Raw genomic sequence first — 25,653 nt, forward strand, 5'->3', positions numbered from 1 at the left:
TCCCCGACCACCCCTTAGCCCAGCAAATAGTTCGTTGAGTGCTTGCCAGAGCGGAAGCGAGTTCCCTTTCAGGCACCCTGCTTTTGTGCACCGTAAGAAAAAGCACACACTCTTATGGTTTTGGCCTTGCAGCTGCAAAAAAAAAAAAAAAAAGAGGCGAGAGCGAGTCGTGCACACACCCAGATCCTGTTCTTTCAATACCAACAGCTGCTGAGCTGATCCTTTGCTGGAGGAAGGCATAGAGCTATAAACACAGCTTGTGTAAAACCTTTACCTTCTGTCTAGGGCAGCATGAAATAACTGGCCGCTTCCCTTTTGGAGGCTAAATTAAAAACGCGTGTAATTAACTTATACAAAATAGCCTTTTGGTTGCTATTGAGAATTCAATATTGTATCAAGGAGGTTACATCTAGGGTCTGGCTGCACATGAGAGGTTTCCATAAAGCAGCTTATTATAGACCTTGTGGTGAGCTTTGATAGAAAGACTTGCATCTTTAGCATCCCTAATACGGTCTAATCTCTCTTGTCCCGAAAATATCGGTTCAATGAAGTGATGGTTTCAAACGCTCTGAAATAGTTTTGGATGGTCCAGAGCCTGGAGTTTGCACTGTAGATTACATAAGGTGAGATCACTGCTGGGCTCAGAGCATGCACAATGGAAACAACTACAGTTTAAAAAGAATATTTTTCTGACTGTCCCAAGGAGATTACACAGGCATCTGTCACCACATCCAAGCTGAAATTTGACCCTGCTCTGTCAGACCAGAGGGACTGATTGAAACAGAGGGGCCTTGCTGAAGTCTGCCTGGAAGGTTGTTCGGTCCCGCTGGCCGCATGGATGGAGAAAGTGAGTCCAAGGATTGTCAGGCTGTTGAGCAAAACCAGAAGACTGCTACTCGCAGCTTCCTGCAGCTCTGCCTGCAAATCCCAAATGGCAGCCCGGGATCACGCACTGTGCCCGTACGTTGCACAGATGGCTTGTGCACGCACAAAAACCAGATTTGGTGTTTCTGTGGGATTGCCTCGTTGGGCATCTCTACAGAAGAACTGAGTAATCCCAGACACGGGGCAGGCCCCCTCTCCCTCAGCCCTGGTTCTTCTTCCCACCCTTCGAGAGGACAAACCGTAGGGGTGGGGAAGGAGAACTGCCTGGAAAACCCTGGATACGTGGTGGCTTTTGGTACTGGTGGGATGGAGGCCTGCCTGCTCTCCCGAGTTTGTCATAGTACCCATCTCGCTTGACTCCTGAAACCCCAAAAGCATATTCAGGGTCTTAATGTGGCATCATGTGGATCTCTTGTTTTGTTTTGGTTTTCTCCCCCTCCACAATAGAAAACCCATGTGTTATTTTGACTTTATTAAGAGGCTGTTCATAAACTATTTTAATTTAGATGCTCAAGGGTGTTCTCTTGGTTTTTTTGTGACAGAAATCCCAGCAGATATAACACTTTTGGAAAATATCAGGGAGTCAGTGCCTTGTTGGTTTTTTTTCCTGGTGTCAAAGGTTAACTTAAAATATTAATGCTGCAAAGATTCATTTCAGATATTAAAACTGTTCAGGCAAGAATACATGTACATATTGTAATTACTTCCTTTTTCTTACAATTAAAGTAATTGGATTATATTTAATGAGCTATTTACATTTAATAATTAAGAAAAGACTTATCTTTCCAGTATTCCCCAAGTGCAGCAGAAGGGTGGGGGCACTCAGAGCTGTGATATAATTATCTAGGCGTGAGTTGAAACTGAAAGAGCAGTTGAGCTGTATAGAAAACACTTGGAACTGGTTTGTTCCTACTCTTTCATTAATCAAAATAGTTTAGTGTGTGTTAAAGGAGGGGAGGCTGAGCTTAGCTGCAAATGAGACAGAGTTTATCTGCTGAAAAGGAAGGTTAAAATATGTTCAGACTTCAGGAATAAGTCATTTAGAAAAAAAACCACACCCTCTCTTTCCGTATTAATTACTGAGCGCTGCCCTGGAATGAAAATGTGCTGATGTATTGTGAGAGTTGTGCTTTGCACCGAGCGCTTTGTTCGTGCTAACAGGCACAAGCCTTTCCTCTTGCTGGAGGAGGCTGGTGTGAAGGAGAGGAAGAAAACATGCTATCCTCATTAGCAGTAATTCAGCCTGGGAATGAGCGATTCAGCGGTGTTTGCTTTAGCAGCCGCACACCATTTGCAGAAGTTGGCCTGTGGTTCTGCATAGGCATCCCCGCAGCGACGGCGTGAGGCTCCGGTACCTGCAGCACCTCCAGACGAAGCTGTCGGGAATGACGCTGCTTGTGTTGCCGCCTAAATTGCATCTCTTCTAGTCAAGACCTTTTGAAGTGAATTCAGTAGTGTTACAGACTTTGAGGCTTGGAAAATGAAATCTTGTGATTTTTATCTCGAGCTCGTTTTGCCTGGATTGGGACAGAAACAAACGGATGACTTTGCCAATGAAAGCTCCTCAACCTTGACCTGTAAGGGCTGGCTTTTGGGGCAGAGTGGCAATCCCGTTTTAGTAGCCCCTCGAGTTTAGTAGTTTTAGTAGTCTCTTGGATTGCTGTGACCGCTGACTCCCGTGGTTGTGACTGCTCAGGGGACTCGTCTCCTGGGACAGGTTGAGACTGATGCCTTGAACAGTCTCACTAATTTTTGGACAGTGGTTGGGGGTTCGTTGGAGACCCCCTGCTGATGGACTGAAACCTGCCCACTGACAAGGCCTCTTCCCGCATACTCCTAAAATATTTGAGAACCTACAGTGGGTTTTCTGTACCTGAGTACACCAAAGCTACCTGTTGATTGAAGCTTACGATACTACTCTGTATTGTCGTTGACCTTGTATCCTTGCCAAAATTATTCATAGGTTTTACAGAAAGCATTCCGCTCCCTTTGCTGCTCCTGTTTCCTAGGAAGCAACAAAGCCAGAGCTCTTCTGGCGTTGAAGGAGCCCTGCCTCTCTCCTGATGTATATCCTCACGGCAAAGACCTTGAAACCTTTCTGTTCCGGAGCTTTAATTCCTGTTTAATCAATAGTTCTATATTCTGAGAATCAAATCCCTGTGACAGCTCTCTTTAATTGAGCTAAACTGCCTTTCTCTTGTCACATCTCTTCTAGAGTTTTATTTAAATGTATTTGTTCTGCCTGTATCCTAGTCGGGCATTGATAGGAACACCAGGTGACCCTCTTTGTTTAACTTGTTTTTCAGCTAAATGAATGGAAACATTAATTAGGGCAATGGTATGGTTTTTTTCGGAATAAAAAAAACCCGCTAGGTCAAACTGCTGCCTGTATTTGCACTCCAAGAGAGAAGCTAGGAGGATCTGTATGTTCCCCGTTAGTGACACCCCCATCCTTCCACCCCCAGCTTGATTTCTGCCAGCAGCTTCGAGCGAGTCCCTCTCCAGGAGAGCAGGCTGGCATTTATTCCAGCAAGATCATCTTCAGTAAAGCTGATAACAAAAGTTTAAAAGGAAGAGCCAAATTTTCAGTCACACCTGTGCAATCCCCTTGAGGGCAGTAAATGATGATGATAATGCATGAGCCAGACAAAACCCACAGAAAATGGCTTTCTGAGCCTCTTTTGCATTTTTTCAGAGCCAGCAGACTGGAGCGGGGGGGAACAAGGGAGGGGGGGGAAAAAAAGGGTATTTTTACTGCGGGAACTGAGCGGGCTGGATGTTTGTTGTCTCAAGGACTGCACAGTGTGCTGTACAATGCTTCGTTATTCTGTGAGATCAGGGCTGATGTTGCCTAGCGTCAGAACATCGCTGTGGAAATCTGCAGCGCTGCTCTTGCCCCACGCTATTGCCCAAACACCTCTTTTGTAATGCCGGCAGATCGTATCTGCAAAGTTCTCGAGTTGGTGATTGAAGTGGAGTATTAATATACAGAGAGGTTATGCATGGTTTTTTGCAGTGGGCTAACCGTGTTCTCCTGAAGGCCCCATCTTTTCAGTAGATCCCAGCTTCAGGAAAGCTTTTGTGCGATGGTGGGTGAAAACGCAGCCTGCGCTTTCCCTCTTAATGACTGGTAAGAGATGGTGGGCAACATGTCCCCTGGCACCCGGGGGTTTTTTGCCCGTGCATCTCCTCCATGGCTTTTGGGGAGAATAGACCACTGTGAAAGGAAGCAGCCCTGCAGCTGCCCTTCACTGCTGACTCCTGCTCAGCTGCTGGCAGGCTGGGCTGTTAATGACAGATGAGCCTGTGACGCGTTTTTGGGAATGAATACTTGTTACAGCTGGCGGGATGGAGTAGTTTGTGGCATCACATGGCAGTTTGCTCTATAATTTCACTCCCTATTGCTCGGATGCAGCACTGATTGCTAGGTCTCTCTCCGAGCGTGGAACTGTAGCATTTCTGATTGCTGCATCCCACTTCTCTGTGGCTGCATTGTGAGCTTGGATATAGCCCTGAGCACTCAGCAGAGCCTTCTGCTGATTTTTTATTTTTTTTTTTTTCCCCCCTCAGTTTTCCGTGTGTGTGGCTGCTGCTTCCCTTTCTGCTAGTCTTTTGGGGTTACATAAAAGCCAGTCTCTTTCTGGCCATTACAGCTACATGGGGGAGTAGTTACTGCTGAGAGAAGCTTGAAATTTGAAGCAGAGTTGTCACAGACATTAGAAAGAACAGTCAGTCTGCGTTGGCAAGCTACTGAGTTAAGTCTTATTTCATACTGATGGGAATTTCAGATCTGATTACCTCCTTTCTCTCTCATTCCCAAACCTGCTGGTGTGTCTAATCCCCCGATGGGTACTCCTAAAGGCTGCTCTCCAAGGCGCTTAGCTGAAAGCTTGGTCTCCTTGACTATGCTGCTTGTTTGTGTCCAGGCAGAGGATTTTGTAAGCCCTGCTGAGGGCAGGGTGATTGGTCACCTCGACGTACTTGAAAATTAAGCCTAATTTCCCTCCCCTTCCGCAAAAATGCGCTCTGTCCTCCTTAGGTGCTTTGTGCTCCACCAGACACTATGACAGATGATATCACTGCTGGGGTCCAGATTTATTTGCAGATGGTCCCTGATCTAAGAGGTTGTGTGTCACATTGAGTGGGGAATTACCCAGGTGACTCCCAGTAATGCTATGCTGGCTGGTCAAATACCAGGGAGAAGAACCTTGCCAGATCTCTCCCTCCGACCCGCCTGGTATTTACAGTTCTTTGTGTGCATTGCATACATACATCTCACCTTGTAGTCCTGCCTGCCTTCTCCTGCACTACCGTGTTGACAGTGCTATCTGCCTGCTGTACCAAAAAAAAAAACCCCAAAAAAAGAAAAGGCTGGTTCCTCTCTTGCTGTGCAGTGCTGTTTTCTGCTCTGCTCCAAACTGCTTGTTAAGGAGTATTTGCTCCGAGTTGCTGTTTTCAGTTGACAGAACTCATGTTGGAAAGCAAATACTTAATCCTAGAATGTCCCTGTATTGCTTCTCAATACTTGTAATCAAAGTCTGTCTCCTTTATTGTTCGTAACAATTGTCCAATTTTATTGTGCCAGCCCTATTTATTAAAAATAGTCAATAAGGCGCAGCTTCGTGCAAGGGGTTTATAGACTGGCAGTTCTTGTTTGAAACAAACCAATTGTACTTGAGTCTAATCCAGAACTGGGATTCCTGAGTGATCTGCTACAGCAGAGCTCATGGGGAGAGCAGTTGATGACTTGCTGATAAGAAACTGTAGAGCAACACGCTTATCTTGAATTTACCTAGTGCTTTGCTCAAAGTGCTGGATTCGGCAAGGCAAAAATTGCAAGTTGCCTTTTTTTTTTTTTCTTTCCCCATTATGGGCCTGTATTGCGCCACGCTTGTGCCCCAACACCCCGAGAGTATTTACGGAAATAATTACCAAAGTCAGAATCCACTTAAAAACTGGTGAGCAAATCATTCAAGGTGAGAGCTTGTTGTGGAGGGAGTGGGGTCCTAGGTCGGCAGCCGTATGAAGAAGCACTACGCATGGATCCTGCTTTCTTGGAGAAATACAAGGCATCCGAGACCACCGTGTGTGCAGCGAGAGAGCACAGGAGTTGATAGGAAGGGTGATGGGGAGCAAAAACCCGGTGAATCGTGGAAACAACGTGCCAGTTGTGGCTGGAAGATCGGTAGGAATGTAGGAGCGGTGAGCTCAGCTTCCAGGGCTTTTGTCGTGCTCAGCAAACTTTTTTTCCTGGGCCGACGCGGGGCTGTGGAGCGGGCCAGGGCTTGGCAACGCGTGCGTAAGCATTTCGGAAGAGGGGAAATTATGAGGAATTCTGGCAATGCCCGGCTGGAGGTGGGGCAGCGTACAGCTGCGGGGAGGCGAGGGGAAAAGAGCTACAGGGCGAAGCCGGGCTTTTCGGATGGTTTGGCTTTTAGTCACTGCCATAATAACAAGGCTTGGAGCCTTCTTTGATTCAAGCCGTGACTTGGAGACTTCACAGGAAAAGCTTGCCGTGAGCAGGTAGGAAGGTTCTGGTTCAAGTGCGAGAGAAAAATCATTTGTTACCATAACAAAAGCCCTTACTTCTTGTTTTTAAGAAGGTGTGAAGCACAGTGGATTGGAGGATGAGTATTTTGAACGTGGATTGATGCAGCAGTGTTTGTGGATTTGGCATGCCGGCAGCTTCAGCGTCGGCCCATTGCCTTACGCCTCTCTCATCCAGCGTCCGTCTGCAACCTGTGAAGATCACTTAACTTCTTTCCTCACATAGCTAGCGCTGTGTTTCAATTTGATGCCTTTCTTTGTTTTCCATATTCATTAGAAATCTGTTGCAGGCAGTTTTCTGTTTCTTAGAGACAGTTTCCTTTTAACATACTTGATCTCCTCTCCCGTTACGGTGGGATCGGGGCAGGTCCTCTGTGCCCGTGGCGCGCCATTCTTGCAGCTTCTTAAAAATGGTGTATGCACCCCAAACTCTACTACCGAAACAAAGCTAATCTTCAACATTAATAAGCAAGTGGAAACACTTATCTTTGCTTGAAAGATAAGGGGTTTTGGCCTAGCAATTCATTTAACTTGCTTCTGAATGGTAGGATTTAGTTGTAATATATGGTCTGCAGTAGTTACGTGACAGTGACTAATGCCTGATGACCAGTCTGGCTAGCTGGGGTGGAAAACTGCTGTGCTGTCATGCCCTGACCACTGAAAGTAAAGTGGTTCTGGATGGCCCTTCCTTGGTAGCATGCTGTCAATCAGCTTCTTAATGACTCTCTGAAAGAATAAAAGTAAGAGCCTCCTGGAAAGCTTTTTTAGGTCTGTCCCTTCCTTGTTTCATTTCCCTGCCCCCAGCTGTATGCCTTGTGCTGTCTCCAGTCCTCTGCTTCCTCCTTCTCCCACTGCGCTTGTACCTTGTCCCTTCTCCGCACTTGATTTTCTGCCCCGCCTGACTGCTGCTTTCGAAATACACCACACTTTTTCCCAATCCAGACTATTAATCTTTGTCCCACCTACTTATGAGGCATGAAGGTTTTACAGGAGCCCATTAGTTGTTATCTCTATACCCAGCCTCTAAAGACTCAAGGGGGAAAACGAGGTCTAACAGTGAAGTGCCTTCTTGTGGGGGCATCAACTGCTCTTTTCACTGATGTTGGCACCAGGCTCTGGTTGTAGGTCCCAGATTTCCTATCTGCCTGCCTCCACCCTACAAAAACATCTTGAAACCTTGAAGCTCCTTGTCCTTCCACTTGAAGGAGAGGAAATTTTGCTTTAAAATGCCTCTTATCCCAGAGGCTGTTGGGAGAGCAGAAGGGTGGTTGCCCACAGCCCATCCTATCCTCCCAGCCTTGCTCATCTCCGGTGTTCCACGGGGTTAATCTCCTAGTTTGACTGCTGCTTGCTGGATCCCGACTGGTGTTAGGAGCGGCCGCAGAGCCGTCCCCATCGTCTTGGGAAGAAGCGATGCTGCCGTGCTGTTTGCGAGGAGGGCTGTCGTAGCGATCACGAGGGTGAAACTCTTGATTCTGCAGTGGAGTGTGGCAGGCTGTGCTGGGAGGGTGGGGGTGGCTGGCAGGATGAGCCAGGCTATAAAGGGAGTGTTTTTCTTAGCCCTTATCTCTGCTGTCTTGCACTGGTGCAAATTCATGATGTACCTGTGCTGTACTATTGTTATTTTACCAAAAAAAGAAAAGTGAGTTTCACCACTACTCGTTGCTTTTAGTTTCAAAACATGCCTTGAAGGCAAACACTTTGGAGGGGTCTGTATATAGACAACATATTCTGAGCCTTTGTTTATTTGTGGGTATTTGGGGCACTACTCCATTTTCTGCCCTGTTCTCCCCATTCTTGCAGAGATCAGCGCTACCTGCATCTGTCTGACCTGGCATACCTATCATTTTTTGGGTTGTTTGTCTTTTTTTTTTTTTTTTTTACACGTACACACTCATATCTCTTCCCCCTTACAGGTTTATTTTTCCTCTTGCTGTTTTCCTTCTGTCCGTCCTGTCCCTTGGAAGGTTTCCAGCCGGGTTTGGTGGATGGGCTGTCCGCTCTGGCTCTGCAGATTCCCACCGCGTGTGCTCCCTGACCGAGCCCTGGGGAAGCACAGGGGAGAGAAGCTCGACGCAGGCAGCCTGCAAATGCTGCCTTGTTTATGAGAGCTGCTTGTTGGTGCAGACTGCAGTCTGGGGGGAGCTGGGGAAAGTTTGTCTGGCATAAAGCGCTAAAGCTGACAAAAGATTGTAGGGCTTGGGCTGTAATCGATAAAACACGGGGTATTTGGAAACGAAGGTCAGAGTCCTTCCTTAGTTCACCGTTGGTCTTTAAATATCTTAGCAGTTACTGATGGCTGCTGCAGCGCTTCGACACGGTGAAGAACGACACGGACTTTAGTCCTTGGAGAGTCTGTGCTTTTATTTATTTGGATGCAGATCTCGCTCCCCTCTTCTATAAGGTGTATGGTTTGGGGGACCCTTTTCTGGCGCAGGGACGAGCACGCGAAATCCCTCGCGTAGAGGCGTTGCAAAATGGCAACCTGCATCTGCTTGTCTGGGAGATACCCGTGCGCCCGGTATGCTGCGGCTCTTGAACTCCTCTGCCTTAATGGGTCAAATTTAGCAATTCAAAATCTGGCTCGTGAGGTAATTAGGAGGGATAATGCCCACTTCTTCCTCTTAACACCCTGATAGAAAAGCATCCAGGAAGGACTCCTGGACCTCAAAGATAAGCTGCCAGCTGCCACAGAGACTCTCAAAGGGTGGCTCAAAGTCAAGAGCAAACAGCTGATTTTTTTATGGTTCTTGGGTTTTTGCTGTTGGTGACAGGAAGCCATGTTCCCCAAGCTGTTAGCTTCCTGTTTTATTTTTACACCCAGCCCGAGCAGATCAGCATGCCTATCACATGGGAGCTGGCTGCTTCTCTTGGGTTGTTCCTCCGCTGACCTAGAAAAGTGATTCTTTCCCCTTCTAAATTAATCAAGAAGTTGGGATGTATTTGCTTTCACTTAGTCTTAAAGATTTCAGGCATGTATCGTGCTCCTTGTTCTGAGCTGTTTACCCAAGTTTCCTTCTTTCTCTTGGAGGCAGACGATGTGAGAGGGAGCCATTTGTTGCTTCAACGTTTCGGCCTGTTAGCAAAGGCGATTTTTGTTCGTTCAAGGCACTGACCTGCACATAAAAGTGCTTTCTGTCCAACTTCCGGACACTTACGTTTTCTTCTTTTTTTTTTTTATTATTTTTTTTAAAGAACTGGAAGTTTGTCCTGACGGTTGTACAATCAAGATTGCCTTCTTTCTGAGCACGCTCTAGTCCTGCATCCTGATTAGAACTCCCTCAATGTTAAACCGCTGTAGCACGAAAACAATGGTCCAGTGTAAACCTCGGCCCCGGGGGATTTCCCAAGGGAAGAGGGGTGCAGCCTGCAGGATAAGGAACAGTCACCAGAAAGTTTCCTGGTCAGCTGCAAGCCCTTCCTGTTGTTCCAGGAGAGCCCTGTCTGTGCTGCTCCAGGAGGGAGGCACCAGGCACGCTTTGGGGTGCTTGAAGAAGCTGGCGTGTGTGTTGAGGTTTTTGGTTGGTTTTTTTTTAACATCTCCCGTCTTCATCTTCTCCGTTTAAGCAAACCTATTGATTGCAAGTTTAAAATATTTCTGAAGAAGAGCTTGTAAGAGTCGCCAAAGACGCTGTGCAGGAGCGCGGGAGGAAGGAGACGGCTCAGAGGCGGCGGATGGGTAGGAAGGGAACAACGGCTGCAGTAATGCCAGCAGCACCTTGCGTGTGGGTGAAGATGTGTAGTTTTCCATCTCTGCCTCTGTACCTGAGCTGGTGGGGCTTTGCTGTCACTGCAAGTCATAGAACAGCAGGATCTTTATTTCTGATGAACCAGTTTTATAAGGGTGGGGAGGGGGGAAAGAAGGCTTATAAATAAAGCCATTTGAGAGCAGGAAAAACGAACACCATGGCTCTGGTGTGCCTGGAATTTGCGGTTGAGTAATCCTTTCCTGTTTCTTTTTTGGGTTGTTTTTCATCTTTCAGAACAGTGCCTGAAGCAGGTCCACCATGCCGTTAGTAACGAGGAACATTGAGCCAAGGCACCTGTGCCGTCAGACGTTGCCTAGTGTTCGAAGCGAGCTGGAATGCATGACCAACATCACCCTGGCAAATGTCATTCGACAGCTGGGCAGCCTGAGTGAGTACCATGGCGAGCCTGCGCGTTGCCCTCAGGAGTCGCTAGTGCTCTTTATTTAGCTCCCTTTCTACTCTCGTGTTCCTATTTCTCCCCCATCTGCCTTCCCTGGGTAATGCTAAAATGTTTTCCTAAAGAAATCTGATGCTAATTTCATATCCCTGGTCCCACTGCCTTCCTATCGAAGAGAAAATGGGGAGGGGGTGTGTGTATGTGTGTGTGCGTGCGTGTGCAAGAGGCTGCAGCGAAACTGCAGATGGAAGGATGGAGCACAACTCAGGCTTGTAAAATGGGAGGCTCTCCGAGCAGCCAGGATCTTGTGTCAGAGAATGTGCCTGTAATTGCATGCGCTACTAAATGGAGCTTGACTGTGTTGAATCTACAGTGTGTCAGTAGTCTTATTTTTAATGAAAGATAATTAAAGCGCACACGCAGAAGCCGCCTGTTTGCCCCTGCTGTTTGTTGCGTTGCGAGACCCGAAGTCCCCAGTCTGAGCCAAGCGTTGCCTCTGGAGTATTGGGGGTTTGGGGCTGCCCGTTCAAATGGCAGCACAAGCCGTAGCGATGCCTCCGGTGGGCTGACGGATAGTCCTGAAAAGGCTGGAGGGAAAACGTGGGCCTACGTGCCATAGGAGAAACGAAGAGTTAATTGTGGTCTCTCCGGGATGACTCCTTGCTCTGTTGAAATGTTCTGGATTCTGATTAGCCCCCTCTGCCCTTGAAGCAAGACTTTCATAATCAAATTAATATATTGTTTAGCTTCTCTGTGGTGTCTGCAAGCACTTCTGCTTGCTCTGCAAAGCGAGCCCCTCATCTTCCGCCATAATGTGAATGTGGCAGGGAAAGTTTGGGTGCAGTCTCTTTCCAGCAGTGAAAACCATGGCTGTTGCTAAAATCTGGGCCTGTGTTTGCTGCCAGTCGGTGTCACATTCTGTTGGGTTGTAGAAATGTCACTGCACAGGCAAGACCAGTCTCTCTGCTCACGTTCAACTGGCCCTTGTTGTTCATTTGTTAGGTCTTGTGGCCAAGGTGGTTGTGGAGTGTGAGTAAAATCCATCTCGTGCATGTGAAATGATGAGGAAGAAGGCAGTAAAGCTGTGCAGATCCCAGCTGCAGAGAAAGCTAATCCCAGTCCAAAGGCACGCGGTGGGTTAGTGTGACAGAACCACGATGAGATCCTTCAGGTTTAGACCTCCTTTGCGCAGCTCAGCTATTCAAAGCTTCTCTGCTTCTACCTCGTCAGAGAGGGTGAAGCGCTGGAAGCCAAATTGCAGCCTGGTTTCTTTATTGGGAAGGTACCCTGGGAGCCTCGCTGGGCGATGTGAGGAGGGAGGTGCATGCTGCCGGACCAATCGCGGGTACCTCGAGGAGAGCGCTGGAGGGGAAACTCGGGAGAGGTGGCTCTTGCTGACACTTGCGTGCTTCTCTGTGTAAGAGGGGAGCGAGGCAGGTGGGGAGGAAACGCTGAGCACCATCTCTTATCTGCTTCCCTAGGGTCAGCAGTATTTTAAATGAAGCAATATTTAGACTAGCTGCTGCAGAATGTTCGCACCCAAATGACCAAACTCCTGCCCCCCTCCTTTTCTCTTCTTACTTCTGAAAAATAAATCCGCTCCTTCCTCGTACGTTGAATATTACAGGAACGTAAAGCAGGTTCAGTAGGCTGTGACAGCCCTGTCAAGTGAATAATCAGCCATGCCTAGTGCACCACAGTCTCTTTACAAAGATGCAAACATAAATCTTGTCAAACTTTCATATTCCAGTGAGTTTACCCTTCGTTACTATCACAGCTGGTAGCACTTTGTATAAGTCGACTGTGCGTTTCTGTGTGATTTTATAGAATCCACAAGCTAAAGATGGAAAGACCTATTAAATCATGCCGTCTGTCTTCCTGCCAGTGCATGACAAAGATAATTCTGATTGTAAGCTGCACTTTTGCAGTCAAAGTAACTAAACCAAAAAATTAATCTCTGCCTTACCCCATCTAAAAGTGTATGTGAAACACAGAACGGTATGTGAGATGCTGGGTGATAACCCTGTACAGGAGCACTTACATAGGCAAGGGAATGTGGACCATCCCTTCTCCCTCCAGGGTCAAGACCAGTATATACAATGCTGTTTGTATATTATTTTATGCTTGAAACAAACTACTCAGCACTGCAAACCAAAGACCTTATTTTTTCTCCCTAGTGCTTGTTGCTGTTCCTTGTGAAATTTGAGAATTATTTTCCGTTCTTACTAAAGTAGAAACCAAATTACAACTTTTCTCTTTTGAGCTGTTGCTGGGAGGTGTCTAATTATCCCATAGATAAGCGTTCACTCTCTTTGGTCAAATCGGAGAGCTGGTCTTGTGCTGATGTTGAACATGGAGAATGCTTTATGAAACCTGGCTATAGAAAGAGCTGCCTGACCCTTAAGTCTCCAGAAAGAAAATCCCTTCTCGTGAGTTTGGGAAAAGCTTGCTAATGGAGCGTATGTGGATTCTGTGTTGTCTGGGAGAGTGGAAGGAGGAGGTCAGTTGAAGTTAACTTCCAGCATTTGGTTTCTACAAACACTTCAAGCTGGCATTGCCACCAAAAGGGGTGGAGGAGGTTGATTTTTAACCTGGCTGGTTCCCCGTGCTTGGCAGTGTAAGGAGAACTGCACGGGAGTCTGAACAAGTAGCTGATATGTCAGTTTAGATAGCTGAAAGTATTTGTGCAGCTGGGCTGTGGGGGATGCCCTCGCTTTGCCTTGTGGAAGGGACGCTTGTCTTTGTGCTGTGACTCATTGCAGACAACCAGATTTTCCAAAATTGCTGTTAAAGTTAGGCTTCCAACTGGGTATCCTTTCCTGAATGTCGGAGAGGATCTTTAGGAGTAACAGATTCCAGAACAAACTGTTGACCATATGATGATGCACTTCAAAACCAGACTGCTTATTGGGAGCAGCCTTGTACTCAACAGCCGTGGCTGGAAATGTTTCCCATCAGTGGGAACTCCATGGGCCTGTGTCTGCTGTTGGTGCCAAGTCTGTTCTGATCAGCGTTGTCCTCGGCGTGGTTAGGGCTCCTTGTCTTGGGTTATGCCTGAGAGCAGAACAAAAAGACAGTACTCATTGTAAGTTCTTGGTTTTCTTCCAGTTCTCCTGTCTCTTCTCTACCTGAGGTCATCTCTTGTTGCACGCGTAGATTTTTAATCTCTTAAGGAGAGGGGACGTCTTTTTGTAGCGCTTGTAAGTGGTGCAGCGAGCTCCAGATCCAAGCCCCTAGGCACTCTCGCAGTCCAAACGATGGATGATGTTTGTCATAGCTTGGATTGCCCAGTGGACTGCTGTTACAGAGACAATATCCTTGTTTGGGAAGTTCCCCTTTGGTTTTGATTTAGAATAAACGTGAATGCGTCAATTTTTCAGACACTGCCACCTGAAGGAACAAAAGGGTCGGTGCTTTCGTCTGTGGTTATAGCTCAGGCTTTAGGATCAAGGACTGGGTCTGCTCTCTAGTTCCAGAGTACTTTGAGCTTGTAAATAATGTGCCAGTTCCCCTGGAGGCAGGCCTGCTGGAGACTGGGAGCCTTTGAGATTCTCCAGAGCAATAAAAATCTAACTGTATTTGCTTGTCTAATAAACAGAACAGCAGAGAATCTTAAAGGACCTACAGACCCATCCAGATTCAGACCAGTATAGTGTTGTCAGCCCTCTTTATTTCATTACTTTAATAATGACTAGAAAGTATGTCTCCATTGTTTCTTTATTGCTTGAAGATCCCTTGGAAATGTCAGGTTTTGGTGGAACAGAGCATTTTCTTCCTGGATGTTAAACTCAACCCTGACAAACTTGAAAAGAAGCATGGTTCTTTCGTTCTTCTTTCTTCAAGAAAACAAGCTGGGAGACTGAATACAGTCTGATGTGGCTCACGAGGGTAATGTGGACGCTTTTAATATTCCAGGTAAATTTGCAGAAGACATATTTGGAGAGTTATTTACCCAAGCCAACACCTTTGCCTCTCGGGTGAGCATTCTAGTCGAGAGAGTTGACCGCTTGCAAGTCAAAGTCACTCAGCTGGATCCCAAAGAGGAAGAAGGTAATGGATTGGAGCGCAGTCCTTGCGCACCAAGCGTGGTAAAGATTCTCATTGAGCAGCGTGGTTGGTTTGTGGCCATAAAATGAGCCTGACGCTGTGATGGGTGTTGGAACGTCTTCTCTTGGACTAAGAGGGACCGTTTCCTCCCCTCCTGAAAAGCACCATACTGCTCACATCGATAGCCTTTCTGGCCACGTCTAGATTTGCTCATTGGCAACCTTCCTGCGGAAACTCACTTTTCAGCAGTTTGGTAGTGGTCCGTTTCTTGAGTCTTGGTCGCAGGGGTTCAAAATCACATCGGCAACTCTCAAGAGAGCCGTGTCTATACAGCAGTGGATCTTGGCACGGCGTGATCTGAGATTTGCTGGGTTTCCCGAGAGATCTGTGGGAAAAGGAACCTGACCTTAAGAAGTGCTAAGCTTGCCAAGAACTCCAACTGAAATCAGATGTTCGCCACTTGATCTTCAGTGTCATTGGCCTGGGTCAAGCTGTTCTTCACTTGCTCTCTCCTCTTTCTTACAGTCTCCCTGCAAGGCATTAACACCAGGAAGGCCTTCAAAAGCTCCACTACTCAGGACCAGAAGCTCTTCGACAGAGATTCTCTCCCCGTGCCTGTCCTTGAAACCTATAGGACCTGCAATACTCCTCCACCTCTCAACATTCTCTCACCTTACAGGTATGGCTGCAATACCTTCTTGGCCCCTTGTTTCCTTGCAGAGGAGTACCTCTTTCTCCCAACCTGCCGAGGAGGTCATTTCCCATCCTGTGCTGTACTGAAGTAGCCATTTCCAGTGGGAAATTGAGTTGTGAAACTGAGGTCCACCAGGAAATGTCCATCCTCTGGATTACGTGAAACTTTGCTTTTGGGGCTGTACAAATGAGCATAGCTAGAAAATTATATATTTGGTTACCTGCTGTCGCTTTTGTGGCTGCCTTGGGGCAAGGCTTGGCTGGCACTGCATAAACATGCTAGGTGTTGTGCAGATGATGCATTTTTCTTGTGCTTCTCTGTAGCCTTGTGGCTTCTTTCCAGAAAACCGCAGTGCAAACTGCAGAGCATACATCTGTAAATGGCTCTCACCCAGGTGGGTGCAGCAGACTCCTGTAGATCTGGAGGTGCTTTCTGTGGCCTTCTGTGCCTGGTCTGAGACATCTGATGTGACCTGCGCTGGCTGTGTAACCAGTTCTCCTGAGCAGTCCTGCTCTGATTTCATCTTGTAGGTAGCAGAAGTAAAGGGGGTCAGAATACAGAGACTTAGCCCACATCCATAAATATCTTTTGAACAGGTAAAAAGTAATTACAGATAGCTGGAGGCAGCTGTCTTCTGCCAGACGCGGCTGCACTGCAAAGTAGGAGGAGAGTGTGTGTGTGTGTGTGTGTGCTCGCTCATGAGTTTCAAGGACGCTGCTGGTCTGATTTAGGGTTCCTGAGCTGGAGAAGGTGTTTTTTCCACACCAAAAATACAACACAAACAAGTGGGAGTTGAAGTGAGAGACCTGCTGCTCTCTCGGTTGATTGTTCGGAGCAGTTGAGCTCATCGGGTGCTGAGTAATTGAAAGTTTGTATGAGGGCAACAGTGATGGCAAGTGGGAGAGCCAGGACAGGTGAGGCTGTGGGTCTGCTGCTCGTTCTGAAATGGGGGACAGAGGCAAGAGCAGCATGTTTGACCTTCTCACTGCAGACTTTTAAGCTGTCATCTGGGGTTGTGCCTTGTATTTTCTTTGGGCTTCAAACAAATGTGTGACTTGGTTCTTGTTTGTGTGTTTTGTTTTTGTGGTTTGTTTCCCCCCCCCGCCCCTGTTTTAGGGATGATGGCAAAGAGGCGCTTAAATTCTACACAGATCCTTCATATTTCTTTGATCTTTGGAAAGAGAAAATGCTTCAGGACACCAAGGATATTATGAAAGAGAAGCGGAAACATAGGGTAAGGAAATGGGAGATCTCTGCCAGCGGAGGCATGTCAGGGAAGAATAGGAGGTGGGAAGTGTTAATAAATCTTGGACTCCGAAATTGCTGTCCAAAGTTCAGGTTTGCTCTCTTAAACTCTTTAGGGATCAATTCAGTGAAGTTTTTATCTGGTTTACTCTCATCCTTGTTAATTAAAAGAGGGCAACAAAGATACCCTTAATCTGTTTTTCCAAATGCCACTCTCTTTGTATGGTTATAGTGGCTTAATTTGCAGTCCTCGAACATAGTGCTGGTGCAGTCAGCAGAGGAGAAAGTTGTGCCGGAGTCTTTTTTTGCACTTCTGATGTTGCGGAGGGGTCTGTTCAGTGTTGAAGGAGTGCAAATTCCACTGCCCCAGCACCGCAGTGTGTTGAGTGGTGTAATAAATTCTGCTGCGGAAGACTAAAGGAAGGAGAAAATGTCCCTTCAGGAGTGCAAAACCAGGCCCTAATGTTAAATTAGGGGCAAGTGGGAGGCTCAACAAAACCATTTAAGCTGAAAATGCCAGGTAGAGTTCCTAGTTTGGTTGCCTGGGGATTTGGACCCGTGTTTACCAACACCGAAACTTAACCCATGAAAGATTCAGTTTGAGCACACTTTATAGTGGTTTCTAGCTTTTGGGCAACTGGAGTCTTAAATATCAGAACAGATCATGATTTTTCAATCAAAATAACAAGGGAGAGATTATGGGCATGTTAGAATACAGAGAGCGAGGCTAGCTAAAGCCCAGTTCTTTGTGGGCAGGTGTCCCTATTGCACCCCAAAGCACTTGACACCAGCAAGGTGATGGTGAGTTTTGGCAGTCATGACACAGAGGCCAAAAACTGAATTGGTGTGGGAAACTGAGCTTTCACTTTGCCCTCAAGATAGTCATGCCAGGGAGTAACGATGGCATCATATCTGAGCTGCACTGGGGAAATCTGATGTTGTCTGTCTTTTTTTTATGCTATCTGTGTATGGGAGATCTTTGGAGCTTGCAGCAATCAGGAAAGTAAATTAAAAATCCTGGCCATCTTTGGGAATGTATCTTCTTGAAACTGCTACAGGTCTGTCCTATCCCTTGCTGTTCCCAGTGAGTTTAAAGCAAAATAAGGCTTCTGTTTGATTTCTCCTCCCTTAGAAAGAGAAAAAGGAAAATCCAAACCGAGGAAATGTGAATCCGCGGAAAATCAAAACCCGGAAAGAAGAGTGGGAGAAGCTGAAAATGGGACAAGAATTTGTTGAGTCAAAGGATAAACATGGTCCTGCTGGGTAAGCAAGTCTGGGGCTCTCTGTTCAGCTCCCCAGCGAGGGGGAGCGGGCGGGTGTTGTTGATTGTAATGCAGTTCACCCTGCTCTGCAGCTTCTCCAGATCTGCTGCACAGTGCGGATCGATACTGCCACTAATCAGATTCTCCAAAGTAAATCCATCTGCTGATTTAAAATTTGCTAAATAAATCAAGGAGCTACACGGTTTGAACAAGGTGGCAGGAACAGCTTCGGCAGCAAGTCTGCTCTCGGCTGCCTGTCTTGTGGGCACAGAAGTGTTGAGAGCTTTGGCTCCCTACCCCATCGTGATGCCCTTCCTATCGCACCTAGCCTCTGGGCCTTACGCTGAGGAGTGGGGTGGCATCTTGGTGGTATTGTGCGATTGCTTTGTAACATTTCACAAATGGCTCTTCACACCCTAAAGTTGAAGCGGGGGCTGTCCCCATGTAAGTATTTCAAGCTACAGATCTCTCTTTAGCACTTCTGGCTTGGGAATTCATTTAACTTTTGACACCAGCAAGGCTGGAAGCAGACCGAATTCCCCACAATGCACTTCTCACTTGCTCGCTCCTTGCAGCTTCCTTTCATATAAGAAAAATCTCTCTTTAAATCACACTCTCCAGCTAAAAATAAAACTTGCTTTTAGTTTAATAGGAGAACAGGGTTGGTTTCTAGCAGAGGAATCGAGCAGCACCACAGCAGCGTTTTCTTGCTCCTCTGTTTTCTCATGTAAGCATGTTCGTGCATTTGAATTCACTTGAGATCCAAAACCCCCAAGAATGGGGTGGTTCCGCCACCACACAGTGAAATGGGCTCATGGAAAGTGAGTATGAGAGTGGTCTCTTCCTTCAGTACTATTTCAGCTCTGGATGCTTGCTTTTAATGGCATCGCTGTTTCTAGGGTTCTCTTTGATGCTCTATTCTCAAGCATATTTTTTGGCAGCTTTGAGTACCTCTTCTTTTTTTTGCCACTGGTAATACCTGGTGTAACTGGGAGTTCTTCAAGTCCAAACTGGTCAAAACACACTCTTATAAATGTCTTTTCTATAATCAAACGTTAAGAAACTTTTTTTTTTCCAATTTTGGTGTTTTCTTGTTTGCTAAAATACATACTCATGCTGTTCTGGTGTGTGGAAGCAATAAACACGGGAGCATCTGGGCAAATTCTAGCCAAAGAATTATGCAGAGCAAACTAATACAGCTGTACGTGATTCTTCATACAGGATGCTTTGAGAAATAGAGACTTACAATTTTAAATGTTGCTTTAAGGTTTTGTTTTGCATGTCCTGTTGTGGTTGGTAAGGTCTCCCCTAAAGGCAGGTCCCGCTGTGCTGGGAAAAGCCATTCCAACTTCAATTCTAAATCTTGCAGGTTGATCCATCCACTTGGTTAGTATCACTGCTGTTCAGTGGTTGAACTGCTGCGCAGTTGTTTGTTGTAACCCTTCCAGGAGCCGAAGCTCTTGTGATTGAGGGGGGGGGAAATGAACTTTCGACGTTGCCTTGAACTCTTTAGATATATTGCTTGTCTTGCTTTCGCTCAGGTACCCCTCTAACATGGTGTATCAGAACGGCAGCATCGGTTCAAACGAAAGCATGGACGTGAACTGCTACCCGCCACCGCCGCAGACTGACTCTATTGTGCCACCACCTCCTTCGTTCCCAGATGACAGCCTGCCTCCACCCCCGGTGGAATTTAGGTAAGCCTACGGGATCCCTTCTGTCACCAAGGAGTAGTAGGTGGTGTAAAAGGATGACATGAGACAGGCTGAGATAGTTCAGCATAACTTCCTAACGGGTGTTGTATGGGAACCAGAATGCTCCTGTCTGGAGGGGAAGTGCAACTGCAGGCAGGGACAGAGGCGCAGGCAGCACAGCTCTCCATAAATCCCAACCACTGTTGTCGTTCCCGTACGGAAGGGGAGAATGGGCTTGGGCGAGAACTAGAGCAGACTTCTCACTTGCTAAAGAGCCGAGTCCCAGTTAATGGTCTGGCTCCAGTGCATGAGTTTTCCAGTGCAGTTGCTTCAGAGCATGTAAACTTATGTTCCTGATAGAGCTTTGCAAAGAACAGCTCCTTTCGCCTCTGTTTTTTGTTAGCCATTTGCCCTGTGATCTTTGACAAATGCACGGCGTAGGCACTGAAGATGTAGATGTAGTTAAATTTAAAGGCCTTGAGCACACCAGCAGACTTCTTCCCAGAGACTTCGGTGCAAGTTCAGGGCAGCTGCTTTGTATCAGAGAAAATGGTGACTTCCAGTCACCTCTAGCGATGAGAATTACGGTCCAGCAGTGGCTCAAGACACAAAGGGTGAAATAAGAGAGTAGTGGGGTTTTTTTTAAAGGCAGTAAAACAGAGTCGGGTAACAGGAGGAAGTATGTCTGATAGACAAGACTGCGTTAGCTTGTCTCCATCTTATCCAAAGGCAGCAATGCTGCAGAAAAGGCTCTTCTGATGTGTCAGAGAGACCAAGCACTCCACTCTGCAGCATGTACCTCTAGGGCAGAGCAGAAGCGAGCTTTCAAATGAAGCTTATGCTGCCTTATGCTGTTGCTTAGATCTCTGCCTAGCCACAGAGATCTCCCCTCTCTGGTTTTGTTTTGGTGGTTGTTTTTAAAGAACCCTGGGAGCTAGGTTTGATCTCCAGTAGTCTGTCTTGGATCAGCACTGTGCACTGTTAAGAATTGTGATGTTTTTGTGGCAAATGTACCTTATTTTTCTGTCTTACCATGGAAGGAGATGTCAGTTTAGAGCTTCCTTTACACGTACATAGGATATTACAGTATTTTATGGGCAGTAGTGTTTTCTGGTATAAGCACAGCTTCCATAAATGGGAGATTCAGTCACTTGTAAGTCAGTGTTTTCCTTAAGAGCACATTGGGTTTCCGTGTCTTCCTGTTCACTCCCCACGGTGAGCTATGAGACATGGCTGCTGCACTCCAGCTCTGAGCTGTGGAATCCGGTGAAGAGAACTGTTCCTAGCAGGTGTTCGCAGCATATGCTTTCCTGGCACACCCACCAGTCCTTGTGCGATTTATCACGGTAGACATCCCTGCTTGGCGTGTCATAAGTCTGACCTCAGTGTGGAGGGGTAGTAGCTCGCATTGCTGCAGGAGCTCTTAAGCCAGGAGGCTGGTCTGAGCTCAGACGTGATGCCTGGCCTCTGGCAGAGAGGTGAGATGGCTCATGTTCTTGTCAGCCTGGGAGATGGGACAGCTGATAGCATTTCTGCCAGTCCCCAGAAGCTTTCCTTTGTTCTGCTGGTGTAGGCCAAAAGAAACACTGCGAGGGAACCAAAACCAAGGAGTGAGGTCTCGTGGAAGCACCAGTTAAAGCTGGAACTTAGATTTATTTTTTTTGTCTGGTCTGCAACAAGCACACATGATTTGCATTAACATTGAGATTTTTGCAGTCTAGTCTGGCCTTACAGCTAATAGCCGTATTTCTCTCTCTCTCCCCCCTTCTGTTGCAACAGCTATCCTGTAGACAACCAAAGAGGTTCTGGTTCTGGAGGGACCAAACGATCCAGCCTGGTTAGCCCCAGTCACCCACCACCAGCTCCTCCGATCGGATCCCCCTCAGCAGCCAGGCCGGGCTTTGCTCCCCCTCCGGCTCCACCTCCACCACCACCGCTGATGGGAAGCACCCCTCCTCCACCACCTCCCATGGGCTTCCCGTCCCCAGGAACCCCACCACCACCCTCGCCTCCTTCTTTCCCTCCTCACCCCGAGTTTGCTGCCCCACCGCCACCACCACCCCCTCCAGCAGTCGAATACGCCAGCGTGCTCCCACCTCCACTGCCGCAGCCAGGCAGTGGGATGGCACCGCCTCCCCCTCCACCACCACCTCCTCCCGGCCCACCGCCTCTGTCTTCCAGTGCCCTGGATGGTCCCCCACCCCCTCCTCCACCCTCAGACACCTCTGCCTCCAAGCCCAAGTCATCCTTGCCTGCGGTTAGCGATGCCAGAAGTGATCTACTTTCAGCTATTCGTCAAGGTAAGGTTTTGTTTCAATACCAGCTTTCTCCTTTGCCTTTGGAAAACCCCACAGTATCCAAGTGAGATCACTTGGGAGCTGTCTCGCGAGCAGCGATGTGACTGCCTCGCTGCTTGAGACCTGTCCCTTGTGGTCCCTCCTTGGCTGCCCAGCCTGATGACAACCTCACAAAGTTTTATGCCTCCGCTTGCACCTTTGGAGATGGCAGTGCTGGAATAGGTGCGCTCCAAGTTTGCGAGTGGATTGAACAGCAGCGCTGTTGACACCCTCAGAGGAGCAGAGAAAAGATTCGCTTCCCATTCCACCTGCCCACCCAGCCTGTCTTGGCTGTCACTCACCATCAGTGTTAGGCCACGGCGTGTCCAATACTGACTGGCAGAGGACAGGCTGCCTTGCTCCGAGGATTGTGTCAAAGGGATGGCTGCTTTGGAGATTTCAGTGTGACCAAAGCCTTTGCATGATCCCCTCCGTTGCCTTCTTCCCAACAGGCTTCCAGCTCCGCAAGGTGGAGGAGCAGCGGGAACAGGAGAAGCGGGACGTTGTGGGCAATGATGTGGCAACGATCCTGTCACGCCGCATCGCTGTGGAGTACAGCGACTCTGAGGACGACTCTTCGGAGTTCGATGAGGACGAATGGTCGGATTAACCACGGTCCCGTCCCCTTCTACCCCTTCTCTCCTGGGTTAACATCTTCTTAAAGAATCAGGTGGCCAAAACATCTGCCACTTCCTTTTCCATCCTGTAACCAAAGATGTGCCGAGGGTTTTCAGACAACCAGCAGCGTATCTCCCCTCTCCCTCGCTCTCCAGCTTTGGCAGGACTTTGTGCTCTGCCTTTCCAAAAGGTCTCCTCACAGACACTGAGGATGCGGTGTTGGGATTTAGCTGGAGGGGGTGTAACGGTTGCTTATTTAAAAGAGAGCTAAACCTCCAGATTCTCGATACCACCAGGCAAAGCACATATAAACCCTCCATCCTGAGGGATTTTTAAAGTAAAGATGGATGATCCTATTGCAGCCGCGTGGCCTTTCAGATGAAGGACATTTTCAGCTAGTTTTCTCATTGCCACAGCAGACGGTTGATCTGATGGCTCTTCCTTTCCAGTGAATACTGGTAGTGCTGCAAGAAAATGGGCTTTAAATGTCAGTCCTCTGCTGTGTCCCACTGTCAAATAATCAGTTTTTGGCAATAGTGCACAGTTCTTTCCCCTCTGACCCCCTAGTATTATTTCCAGACTACCCTGCGTGGGGTGTGCTTCCTGGCTCTAGGGCTGTGGAGTGCATTGGGTGCAATGTGAGGAGGAACTTTATTTTAAAAGCTGCCTTTTACCTTCCTCAAATCTCCTGGACTGCTTTGCCAAGTCTGCCAAAGACTTGTACAAAGGGATGCAGAGCTGGGGCAGCACAGTTGCTTGGCTCCCTGCTTCTGGGAGAGCAGAGCTACTGCCCCACTGAGACACATCTGTGTGGTCAGCGCTGAGCGGTGGCGAAACTCCGCTTTGCTGATTTCTCTAATTCGTGCTGAGAGTGTGTTTAAAAAAAGAAAAAAAAAAAAAGGGAAAAAAAAATGCCTAGAGCAGGGAGATGGTGTGAGGAGGGGTTTTCTGAACACTGGGCACTTTGGTCATCTTTGGCCTGTTCAGGGCAATGCTGCAGTCAGTTTGAAGAGGTGCTTTTTCTAGGGGGTGACCGTACTTCTCACACAGGGACTTGAGTAGCAGAAAATGCTGGTATTACCTTTGCTTCCTCCTCCCTTCCACCTGAGGAGGGGAGTTTGTGTGCCTAAAAACATCTAGTGTGAGAACTGAGTTGCCCATCAGTTACATCGGACCTAACCTACTTTATTTCCCGTAATTTTGTTAGTGTAATTCATTAGTTAATTTTGAGAACACGTTTCCTCTTCTCACTAACCCTGTGAATTCCCAGGCTGCTCACTACAGACACAGTACTGGCAGGGGGAGAAAATGGTGAACTTGAACTAGCTGATCTAGGTTTTATTGCTGGTTTGTATTACCTTACATAGAATATAAGCATACCTTGGAAATCTAGAAACAAATACCACCACGCTACAGATGTGCTTTTGGTATTTTAATTTGGATGTGACTCTCTTGAGTCAGAGTAGTACAAGAAAGCAATTCCAAAGCCTTTTGGAGATCGTGGGTCCAGCTGTTGTGGGGTGGGACCACCTGCATGTCCCATTACGACCAACTCTCCAACCTCTTTGCCTTTCCTATTGTAAAGTATTTTGCCAGCCTGTGCCTGTTCTTTCTTCTCTGGCTTTAATGATGTTGCTGATACCAGGAACGCCAGGCCCAGCCCGAGGCTGCTGGGTTGCTGAAAATCCTTCTTGGGGTTTGATTGATGGCTTCAGTTTGTGCCATTGAGTTCTTACTGATTTCTTGTGTGTGTGCGTGCGCGTTTTTAATCTTTGACAGAGCAGACGATGGCCTGGAGGATGGGTTTTTCTGAGGTGCAGATCAAGCTGAGATCCAGTGCGACCCTGGGAGATTTACTGGACCGCTACACCATCAGATTTTGTCTGCAAATCGGCTGCTAGGCAGGATGCGAAGGGTGTAGAGGGTGAGGCATCCCGATGGGCTGGGAACATCTGAGCAGCGCTAGTTTCAGGTTCTGGAAGAGGGAACAAACCCCTCGAGTGCCAGTGAGCCATCGTGCAGTGGAGGGACTTGGAAATGCAAACTGATTATTGCTGCAAGCTGGGTAAGGGGGGTTAAAGGAGAATCACTGCCTCTTGTTTTTCTGCTCTTACTGTAAGCATCCTCCTCTGGCTTCTCTCGGAGACAGGTTCCTGGGGAAAACAGACCTTTAAGCTAACCCGGACTGACAGCATTATCACACAGAGAAGCGAGGAGCTCGCAAATGCCAAACCTGGGTTAATTTTAAATTGCCTTAACTAGACTTGGCCCCTGTTGGGAAAGGGGAGCCAGTATTCCTGTCGTCTGAAATACAGAAAAGTGCCATATTCTCTGTGACTCAGATGGATGGTCTGTCAGGCAGGGCCGTGCCTCGGGGCGCTGGGGACACGGTTGCCCCATGCGCTGCCTGTTGCACAAGGATGCTGTGTGGGCGATCCGGCATGGCCGCGGGTGGAGTCGGCTCCTCCGACTGCCTCGCCTGCTTGCAAGGCCCTCCTGGCAGCAGGAGGGACGCTGCTTTGTCCGTGCAAGCCTGCTGTAACCACCCTCTGCTTTCAAATTCACATCCCAAGGTGAGAATCAAAACTGCTGGATCCTAAAAAGAGTTGTGGACAGGTAGGGAAGGTTGCTTGCTTTGTTTTGTGTTTTTTAAGTCTCCTTTGATTGCAAAAAGAAGTGGTGTGAGCCTAGCGTGGAGATCGCCGAGAAACAACTGGTGTAAAGTGACCGTCTCCGAGTATCGTTGCAAAATCGCAAAGCACTGGGCCACCAAGTAAGCTTAATATTTCTTAAACCAGTAGGGGAAGAGGAGAGGTGCCAAAAACAACCTTTGCAAGACAGAGCAGCTGTGCTCTAACTGCAGGGCTGCCGCCCCATGTAGACCAAGGGCCTGTGCTGGCCTCCCCTGCTATCTTTTGTCATTTTGTGTTAACTTCCTCCTCCTTCCCCTTTTTTTTTCCCCTCGTAAGGCTGGGTTGAACAGCACGGCGGGCGAACCTCAAGCATTTCACAAAGCCAAAAGCGAGAGCTGGCAGCTGGGGGTCCTCCCCGCTCTCCGTCTGCCCGGGAGGAGCCCCTATCTTTCCATTTCAGCCCGACCCATCTCCGTATGGAGAGACGGAGCCACAGGAGCCATTTTGCCCGTCCTGGGAGCCGTTTGTTCGGGGAGGGCAATTTTG

At 47.8% G+C, this 25,653-nt stretch overlaps 1 protein-coding gene across 2 annotated transcripts; it reads left to right on the forward strand.

Annotated features, from left to right (window-relative positions):
• Positions 1-10,415: 10,415 nt before the first annotated feature.
• On the forward strand, positions 10,416-23,115 carry WASF2 (WAS protein family, member 2). 2 transcript variants are annotated; one of them, XM_009704502.1, is made up of 8 exons: positions 10,416-10,569; positions 14,494-14,628; positions 15,151-15,304; positions 16,436-16,553; positions 17,697-17,827; positions 19,368-19,523; positions 21,300-21,820; positions 22,309-23,115. In XM_009704502.1, exons 1-8 carry the CDS (start codon positions 10,440-10,442, stop codon positions 22,464-22,466), a joined length of 1,503 nt encoding a protein of 500 aa, XP_009702804.1. In that variant the 5' UTR covers positions 10,416-10,439; the 3' UTR covers positions 22,467-23,115. The 2 variants fall into 2 exon arrangements, with proteins under 2 accessions (XP_009702804.1, XP_009702805.1); XM_009704503.1 differs by having other exon boundaries at positions 21,321-21,820.
• The last annotated feature ends 2,538 nt before the right edge of the window (positions 23,116-25,653 follow it).

Source organism: Cariama cristata, unplaced genomic scaffold (genome assembly GCF_000690535.1).
Source record: "Cariama cristata isolate BGI_N322 unplaced genomic scaffold, ASM69053v1 scaffold27817, whole genome shotgun sequence".
Taxonomy (NCBI): Eukaryota; Metazoa; Chordata; class Aves; order Cariamiformes; family Cariamidae; genus Cariama; species Cariama cristata.